The sequence below is a fragment of the Phaethon lepturus genome, unplaced genomic scaffold, assembly GCF_000687285.1.
Source record: "Phaethon lepturus isolate BGI_N335 unplaced genomic scaffold, ASM68728v1 scaffold16177, whole genome shotgun sequence".
Taxonomy (NCBI): Eukaryota; Metazoa; Chordata; class Aves; order Phaethontiformes; family Phaethontidae; genus Phaethon; species Phaethon lepturus.
In genome coordinates this window covers 20,245-30,471 of record NW_010554180.1, presented here as the reverse complement: position 1 = coordinate 30,471, position 10,227 = coordinate 20,245, and the positions used below count along the sequence as shown (strand labels likewise).

The 10,227-nt window shown below is 45.9% G+C and overlaps 1 protein-coding gene across 1 annotated transcript; it reads left to right on the top strand.

Moving 5' to 3' along the window:
- Window positions 1-2,324: 2,324 nt before the first annotated feature.
- On the top strand, window positions 2,325-6,616 carry LOC104624409 (integrator complex subunit 9-like; the record flags this gene model as incomplete). The annotated part of the gene is given in 3 exon segments (XM_010291773.1): window positions 2,325-2,461; window positions 4,770-4,907; window positions 6,157-6,616. Coding segments are annotated over 3 exon segments (452 nt in total), but the record flags the coding sequence as incomplete, so codon positions are not given.
- Between the last annotated feature and the right edge of the window lie 3,611 nt (window positions 6,617-10,227).

Here is a 10,227-nt window from a genome sequence, read left to right as displayed (position 1 = left end):
TGCATAAATGTTAATATCAGAGTGTTTCGGTGGCAGAAGAGGACTTTGATTCTAAGCATCTCTCTTTTTTAAGGATCTTTCTCTTTACAGTGTTTGTCATTTTGCCATGTATTCTTCATTAGAGCCCATTTTGTATCGATCCTCCTCTGGAAGGTGGTGGGAATGGAAAGTGCTTTCAACCACAGCAAAGTGTAGCATAACACACTGCTGCAAGTGTTACTATTTTTAGGTCCCAGGGGAATTCTGAAGCAATAATTATCATTCTAGTTTCATCCTCTTAGCCTTCAGCAACAAACTGTAAAGGCTACATTCAAATTGCCTGTTTTAAAGATCTTGAACAGAGTCCAAGAGAGAGAGCAATCTGAATTGCTCCATGAAATTTTGATTTCTAAGATTCACTGAGTCTGAATAGGTGCAAAATTTTAGGGGATTTGAATTCAGCCTTACTATGTCTGTGTTTTTCCAACACAAATATCTATCCGACTGTTTTATTTCAAGGAGGTGCTCCCAAAATCTTCCTGCAGCTTTAATAGTGGCAGGTAAGATTTTCAGAAGTTAGTAGAAGTAGCTGAACTCTGCTGCCATTGAAGCCAACAGAAGAGCTGCCTTTGATGGCAAAGGATTAGGCCAGTAGTGAGTGCTTTTTGAAGTCAAATTCAGTTGCTTCTGTGTTCACAAAGATTAGAGCTTTGCAGTAATACAGTGATCACCTACATAATCATAATTTATAGCAGACCAGAGTATTTGGCACTGAAGTATTGGTACCTGAAGTTTCTTGAGAAGTGGCAGGGTTCAGTTTTTCTGCTCTATCCCTCTCCTGGTTTGGATCCTGTTGAAAATTCACTAGATGGCCTTTGGAATTTAATCTTCCTTTGCCTCAGGTATGCTATTTCCAAAATGGGAATATACCGTGTTTTTCTAAAATCCATTCGGTTTCTCTGCCTGCTTTTCATGCATGGGAGCATCTGGCGAGCTAAAGAGAGCGAGTGTTGCCTTGCTGGCAGGGCAATAATGATAGCTGGTTCTCTAGAACTCCGTTCCATGGAGATGCTACAGTAGGTGGCTGAAGTTTCAAGAGAGCTCCTTTACCTAGAGGTTAAGCTTTTCTTAATATCTGGCTCCAGCTGGAGGTGCCATGTGTTTGAAGATGAAAGGGAATGGAGTTCAGATGATCATCTTGTAGAGGCTTTGCCTACATGGAATGGGGCGATGGTCTGAGTGGGTTGATGGTACAACTGTTGGGAAAAACAGCCAAGTAGATTCTGTCCCTTTGGGTGTTACTTGTCTTCACAACTGAAAAGTCCTCCTATCCAGTGATATAACGCATGAACAATCTTACCCATTTTTGTTTTGTGAGGCACCTGCAAGGTTTCTCCACAGACACAGAGCACACTTCATGCATCCTTGCCTTCAGGTCCACAGTGAATAACAGGAGCGTGCTTGGCTGGGAGTGATACTTAGAAACTGCTTGGGTTGCAGGCCCCTGTGGTGTGAAGGTACCTGTTTATCCAGAGTGAAATCCTGGCTGCAGTCCTGGACAGGACTCCAGGGCACCCAGTGTCCAGTGTATTGTCATCTGGAACTCCATTGGAGGGGAAAAAAGGGATAATTTTTTGCATTCATGAGCACTGTTTTCTGCAGTGTTCCTTTGGAAACATGGCTGGAAGAGGTGCTTCCCAGCCGGCCAACTTCCGCAAGTCTCAGCAGGTGCAGTACTGCCCACTCCACATTCACTGCCAACACTCTCAGTGCTGAGGATATTGGGAGGTTGCCACTGAATTCAAAGTTGGAACCAAGACTAAATTTTATTTCTTTCAGAGAAGAATTACATAAAAGGCAGTGGAAGGGTTTTTATGCAGTGTTGTAAGGAAAAATTTCAAACCAGTCAACAGAGCCATTGGGTTTTTAAGGACAAACCCTTTTCTTCCAACTATTCTGCCAGAATGCCACAGCACTAAGGAACGGGAAGGAAACTGGCTTTGATTTTTCATTGTCCATTGACATAACAAGCATAGTAAGTAGTGATGAATTAGATTATGAGTATTACTAATCAAAATTTATTAATAAAGTAGTTGATGTCTTTTTAAACCAGGGTTCTCTTTAATTGTTATGTTTTTTGAGACTTGCCCTGGTTACTGAAAACCACACGCTGCTCTGGTACGGGTATGAAAGTCAGTAGCTTTAAGAGCTGGAAGGAAGGCTAAGCAGGTAAGAGGAGTGCTCCATCGTTGTATCAGTGGGTTTGTGTTTACAGTTCATTAGTCCGTGTTTAAAAATACCATGCTGCCAATTTAAATGACAGCTGGATTCATACAAATTTTGAGATTATCACTTGCTGAACAAAATCCTTCTTTTGCTTTAGCTTGCAGATTCACTTGTGCCCTTGGAGATTAAGCCTGGTATTTCCTTAGCAACAGTTTCTGCCGTGTTGCATACTAAAGACAACAAACATGTGCTGCAGGTACAGTATAATGGGAAAGGGAGAAAAATAGCCTTACACCGGGTTTCCTGCCATCTGGGACCCCAGCTGTTCTCATGAGGCAACCCCTCCAACACCTCTCTCCCCACCAGAGCAGAGTCCTTCTCAAGACTCTTTGTCCTGGCATGTGTGAGTGAGGAATTACGCTTAGAGTAGAGAGTGGGATGCAAATAAATCTCTCTACCCTTTTTTTTGTTGGCCATGTGCCTGGCTAAGATAAAAGGGGAAGTGAGATTATTCCTGAAGAGAGGCTACAAATCTGCCTGCTGTCTTCCGTAACCCATACACCAGGATCAGCATGAGCCACCCTCTCCTGAACTTAGAACTCACGGTTAGATGGGAGAGATGACCTAAAACATTAGACATATGAAGGGACTGCCTTCCTTAAGTCACCCTGTTCTCCAAGGAGCAGATTGTGCCTCCTTCTACAAAGTAGGAGTGTACATTCTTTTCCTACTGCCTCCTTTAGGCTGACACTGCAATTCCTGGCACTTTTTAGCACTCTGCATGCAGAGGCAGATGATGTCTGGTGGATCTGCTCAGCAGTGGGTGCCCTGGTCACCTTTCTCCTTTGATGCATGAGCATGCAGGGAACTCGGTGAAGCACGATGCTGCCTCTCCCACTGGGCAGTAGAGCTGGGCTGGGCCCACTACACTTAAGAAGAGGGCTCAGTATGGTACTGTCTTTAATGCAGGGACATAAAGATTGGTTAAGGATTTATATCAATGCAGAGCAGACAGGCTGTCTTCCTTCTTCCGAGTCAGTTCCCTAGACACACTATGCAACACTGAACAAAACAAAATATTAAAATACAGTTGGTCTGAAGCAGCTTCCTCCTTTGCGTTGTTCGTTTACTCCCTTCTCTACTCTGATTCCTGATGCCAAATGAACTTAGACCTAGGCTTAAAATGCCAGACCTGTCCCATATGGATGGAGGTAAACCAGCACTGTGGTATCTGTGAGTATTGGCTGAGCCTGGGACCCACCATGTCAGTGGTTCATGCACAAATAACATGATACATGCACGTAGGCACACCAACTTCAGGGAAAAAGGTGGGTTTTGTAAAGTGACTCAGGTGCATCACGGTTTGTGGAACTGGAGCCTTAGCAGATGGCATTTCTCTCCCAAGGATGAAAAACACCCTTCCCTGGCTGTTGAAAGAAACACAGGGACATCACAGCAGCAGGTTCAGACATGATGCTACGCAACAGGAAAGACACAGATCTGAGAGGAGCCCAGTCTGTCACCTGAAGCGCACAGGGTGCTACAAGGCACTGAGGTTGCCTCAGGCAAATTCCCTGTGTGTTGTGCAGACACATCCCTGGCAAATGGTCTTGCCAAAATTTTTGAGAAACTTTCCCCAGCACCTTTTTCCCAGGGACTGAGTTGCTAGTTCACTGGGAAAGACCAGTGCTGACACTTCCTCGACATAACTAGCTTGGCACAGGACACATGGACTTACTTTACGCAATAATTTCCTCGCTGTTCTTTTTATAAGAATCTGGTTTTCATCTCCGTGAAATGAAATGGTCTTTCAGACGTGCCCGGTTAACCCCACACCTTGCCCGCCCGCGCAGCAACGCACAGTGCTAGGTTAGCTACCGCTGCACGTGCTAACCCTGCCTCCCCCTCCCTGCTCGTGGAGAAGGGCCTCAGGGATGGGTTAAGGCAGGTAGCTTTCTGAAGCAGCACCAAATTATACCCAGCTCACACTCCAGTGATTTTTCAGGCACTGCAGCCTTTCTCGCGCCTTCCTGTCTGTATTCAAGTTCTTCCTAAAGACTCACTTTTCTGAGGCCAGTGAGAAATAAATTACCCATTTTTCTCATTCCCCAAATAGTTACTTGCTCTGAATTTGCCCGTTTCCCAACCTGTTGCACCTTCTAGAGTGTGATATTCAAGGCATTGACTTCTTTAAGGTATGATTCGTAGAAAATATTGCAGAGTACTTGAATGCTAAAATAGAAGGCTTCAGTCTTGAATTGAGTCAGACATGCCTTTTAAGACGACAGAAATTTGAGCAGAACTGAATTTGACAGAAATTTTAAGATGACGGAGATTTGAACTAAAACTGCTCATTTATTTCTGTAAATGGTGGCTTGTGTGTGCAGAGCTGCAGTGGAGCCAAGGCTGGGTTTCTTCTCTTCCCGTCAGCACTGCAATGTTTCCCTTTAGTCACTGAAAACAAAATCAGTATTCCTTTTCTATTTCATGTGCTTGTTATTCCAAGTAAATTATAATAAGCTGATGTGATTCACTGCATTGCTCTGCACCTTGTCATCCATTAGCTCCCTCCAAAACCTCCGCAACCTCCCGCCAGCAAGAAGAGAAAGCGAGTGAGTGATGATGTGCCAGAGTGTAAACCTTTGAAGCCGTTGCTGAGCGGCTCCATTCCAGTGGACCAGTTTGTGCAGACGCTTGAGAAGGTAATAAGTCTTTGGTGGCAAGTGAGGTTCAAGCAGATTTCTACTAATCTCAGAAATGTGCTGCTTTGCTAGCAGAGAGAGGGAAAATCATTTTAGTGTAGCTTGAAATGGAGAAGGGCTAATGAGCTAGCAAAGTACTTCATGGAACGTGTGTCCCAGCACTGAACATAGGTGGAATAGTTCCCTGTGGAGTCATGTCCTGACAAACTTTGTAGCAGGGCCTGTTGTGACAGGACAAGGGGTAACGGTCTTAAACTAAAAGAGGGGAGATTTAGACTAGCTGTAAGGAAGACATTTTTCACACTGAGGTGGAACACTGGCCCAGGTTGCCCAGAGAGGTGGTGGATGCCCCGTCCCTGGAAACATCCCAGGTCAGGCTGGACGGGGCTCTGAGCAACCTGCTCTGGGTGAAGATGTCCCTGCTCACTGCAGGGGTGGGACTAGATGGCCTCTAACGGTCCCTTCCCACCCAGACCCTGCTGTGGTTCTATATAGGGGCTTCATGCCCGTCATTTTCTCCTGGTTTCCCATGGAAAGAGAGCTTTTGGGATCACTCTGGGTGGGTGAATTTCCCCCATGTAACTTTTGGATTCATCAGCTGATTTTCAATAAATCTGAACAGTGGAGAGGAGGTCTCAAAAGTATTTAAGTTCCTATGAGTTTTGTGAAAAGGAGGTGACCAAGTGAAGAAGTGTTCCTGGAAATGTCTCCACTGATGGAGAAGCTTTCTGGGGAGCTGCAGGACAGGGGGCTTGGTGGCTGAACTTGCAGGCAGTTGGTTACTGCTCGGCGGAGCCCTGTTCTCACCTGCATGACTCCTTAAGGAAAATTAGCAGGAAAAAGGGCAGGAGGTCTGTGAGGAGGTTTGCCCTGGGGTTCAGTAGCTCTCCTCTATCATCTTCTTTGAGGCAGTCATGTCAGCAGATGGTCATTTCTGTAGTTAAAGGAGCCATTTGTCCTCTTTGTCTCTCAAGATTTTGCAATTGCAGTGACCTGTGCAGTGGAAAATACTGGCTTTAGCCTCCCTGTTCTATAGTTTATCCGTCTACATAATGAGGGTCATATTTAGCTTATCCTATGGATGTTTCTTCTGCTTATCCCAGAGATCTAGGGTACCTGGAATGGCACTCACTATGTTGGAGCCATTCTCCCCCTCCTCCCCACTGTGCCCTAGTCTTTCATCTTTACCTGTTTTCCTGAGTTGTAGCAACATCTCTCTCTCTTACTCCCTCCCCAACACTACGTCTAGCATGGTTTCAGTGACGTGAAGGTGGAGGACACAGCCAAGGGCCACATCGTACTCCTCCAGGAGGCAGAAACCCTCATTCAGATTGAGGAGGACTCCACACACATCATCTGCGACAATGATGAACCTTTGAGGGTGAAGCTGCGTGACCTGGTTCTCAAATTCCTGCAGAAATTTTAGCTCATGGACATCATGCTGCTCTGCAAGGAGACACCTCAGAGCTAAGAGCTTTCCACATGACCCTGGGGAGAGAGAGAATTTCCTGATTCAAAGAGACCAGAAACCACCTTTCCCTTCATGGAGAAGCAAGGAAGTATTTTTTAATATCTATATATTTTTTAAATTTCATTTTTAACCAGTTTTTGAATACTTTGGAGGGGATTCCTGTGCTGTAAAATTAGGAGTTGGAATCTTACAGGATATAGACTGCAGAGTAAATACACAGAGTGTACATTTACCAGGTCAGGGTAAAACTGTGTGCAGATGCAGACATTTCTCTGCGTGAGCCTCTCAGCAATGTATGCCCCAGTCCTTTACCTGAGAAAGCTCTGTAAGAATATTGAAACAGTGGCCTCAGATATTGGGAGATTTCTTTTTCTCCCCACTGCTTCTTCCCGGTCACCAGATCCAGTTTCCTGTCTGTCCTCCATCTACATTGTGCATGTGTATTTCACTGGCACGAAGAGGAATGAGAGAACTGGTAAGACAAAGATTATAAAAATAAAAAATAGAAAAAGGGGGCTATGCTGGACGTGGAGAATAGCTTGGAAGTGGCAGGAGCCTGGCCATTCCCTGCCAAAGCAGAGGGATTTTGGAAAAGCTAAGTGCTTTGGCAATGCAAGGTGATTATTGATGCTGCACCCTTGCCTCTTATGACCAGATTTGTCCACCTAGCTCTAGGGTCTTCTCCGAGACACACAGAAGACTGGTTCCTCCTGGGTTCCTCCACCATCAGTGGAGGAAGTATCTCAGGAAGATATTTTCAAAAGTACGTAAAGTAGTTAAACTCCTAATGCTTATGAAACACCTTTAAGTGCCTCTTGTTTCTACCTTCCAAAAACCTGTCGTTTCAGCCCCCACAATCCCAAATCCTGGTTGAAATATTGAGTCATTTATACAAAGCCATCCGTACTGCAGACCTGGGGAGGTTTTTCACTCCCAAAATAATATATTTGTGGCCTAGACTTAGTTAATAGTATTGCTTTTAAAAGCAACCGATTTCTCAGATTTACTGCTGTTTGTTTTTTATTGGATTGTTTTGTATTTATTTGGTGTTAAAAATAAAAAGCATAGTGAGACTGCCAAGGAGGAAGCACGTTCTGTGGTTTATAAAAGCATCTGCATGCTTATTCCACATCCGCCTGTGCATGTATATACACATTTGTAAAATATAACTACTCCTTCAGTTTATAGCTTTGGGGAGATTAAGGCAGTGGAAGAACAGCTCTGTAATAAAAACTGTTTGCAATTGCAGTTTCCACATCACATTTTGTACACATTAAGGATTTCTATTCGATTGGATGTGCAGACTCCAGCATCCATACCTTCGCTTTGTGTGTATGTCATGGGCATGAGAGAAATAGTATCATCAATGTGATAAAAAACTTGTTGCAGTAACATTAATCCTCGTAAGAGTTTACAACATTCGCAGTAGCTCAGCTGCTTTATCATCACTCGAAAATAGAATAAAAGAATTGGACATATTTTACCGTGTAATTAAATCTCCAAAAAGGTTATTCTTAACACAGAGAGGCCACGGGATAAACTCAGCTGAGCTGAGGAGGCAGCGGGAGAGGGAAGAGTGGGCCTTGCAATATGTGAGTCCTTGAGAGCGCCTCGTTACCTAGACCAGCTCCAGCACTGATCCCAGTGCTCCAGAGCCTTCATTTTGTGAATGTACTCATTTGCATTTATAATTATAGGAGACTTCACTTGTTGCTTTAAGAAGCCAGACCTGAGGCTGCGCGTCGGCACTTGTTGCATCCACCTTGGCTGAGCACGGGCAGTCCAGCGGCGTGCCCACGCGTGCTGGTGCGCAGACCGTGAAGGCAGTGGTTTCCGCATGGTGAAGGCGTGCTCGAGCCACCGAGTGTTAGGAAATCCGAGTCAGCGTGCTGCCACGGAGGAGTCACAGGGCCCTTGCAGGGAGCGATCGGAAGGCGTGAAAATCCACCATGAAGAGCTTATTTTGGGGCAAAGAACAAGGGAAAATCAGTTTGCCGGCACAGCAAAAGCACATCACAAACCTGAAATTCCTCCTCCATTTTTCATGCTGCCTTTTGGGAACGGGGAAGCAGATTCAGTAACTAGCACTTCATGGCTGCTTACGAAGCCCAGCGCCATCCCCTCATTGCAGCCATGTGATGCTTTGCTTCTGAACCATGGCTGACCTGCCCAGCTTGGCTCCACCAAGCTTTTGGGTCAGCGTGGGCTCTGGCTTGTGACTCTTCCCCTCACCAAACCGCTGTCGGAGGCCACGTGGGTACTGCTAAGCAGAGCTGTGACTCCCTGATTTACCCTGGCGGTAAATGGGCTCTAAGTGCTCAGGTCCCATCACCCAAGGAGCGAGAAGCATTAAAGGCCAGCTACAAAGAGTTGAGAAGAGCTCGGCTGGGGTAGAGCCAAGTTGTAGCTACCTGTAGTCAAGAGAATTCCCTTGAGCCAGAATCCAAGAGCTGAACTAGCTGGGTGCTGAGGCACATGGGGACGTTTCTATGACGATTATGCGGTTACGTGACACGGAGCCCTGCAGTAACAGGGCTGCAGATTCACTGACATAAAAGATTTAACCAAGCTCTGAGTTTCTCTGACTCTGCAGGTGTGTGAGGGCAGGAAGATGAGAGAGGTTTGCTGTCTTTGCTGAAGTTACGCAGTCCAGCCAGCCTTCCGTATCAGGGGAGGATGACCTCCTAGTGTACTCATCCAGCACAGCCTCGTTACACCGCAAGTTGGGTTAGACAGAGAAGCTTTACTGCTCTCAAGGTATTAAGGAAATACGTAAATGTTGAAGGGTGAGACAAGCCTGTATTGGCCACAATAGCTACTCCACGGGAGCAGCTGGTGTACAACTGGGCCAAATGAACCTTGATGCTCCGAGTCTCCCTGTGGAAATCTCTCAGTGCTGCAGAGAACTAGAGAGCTCCAGTCTAGTCCTGCCTCGGATGGATGGATGGATGTGTTCCTGGCTTTGCACCTCACTTGCCCCTGCTGTGAAATAGAAATCGTGCCATCCTCCGTTGCAGGCTGCCATGGGACTCGCAGCTGAAAGCTGCTGCGACAGAAGTCGTATTAAAAGCACAGTGGTTTGAACTGGGGAACTGGGAGCGGGCTGGTGTGCTCGTTAGCAGGGCTAGAAACGTACTCGAGCTCAACAGTTTTGTAGCTTGGTTCACTGCCGAAAGGCGACTGATGCGATGGAGCTGTCACACCAAAATCCTTATCTGAGGTGCAAAGCTCTGACCAGTAACAGCCAGGCTGGTCTTTTATCAGGTTGTCTGGTAGCTAATGGCTTTCCAAAGGCTTTCCCACACTCCTGCAGGGGGGAAGAAGAATCAATTTAAAAGTTCTTACATTTTTCTTGTCATTTTGGGCAGGGAAACTTCTTACTGCTCCAGTCCATCTGGAAACTGATTCATTTCTTATAAATGGAAAGGTTGTGCCTCCTGGAAATATAAACATTGGGGGGGAATTTTTTAATGAAAAATCTTAATTAAACTAGCAAAAATACGTGCTTGTTCATTCTGCACAGAGGAAGAAAAATAAACAGCATTTCTTCAGGCTGGGTCAGTCCTGCAGAGTTAACCGTGGCAGCCCAGGAGAGCTGCGAATGGAGGGGGTGGAATACGAGGGATGGCAAATGTTGTGTTTTAACCAGAGATGCACACTTCAATGGACAGACAGCAGCAGAGGTACTCGGTTTTACTCTTCTTCTTCCAGAAAGGGAAAAAAACAAACCCCGTTGGCCACCGTGTGATGGTCATTGTGCCATGGCCATCCCCAGGCCCCGTGACTGACGGAGTCCCACGTCCCGTGCTGCGCTTCGCCGGCCTCCCTCGGCAGCACCACAATTACACC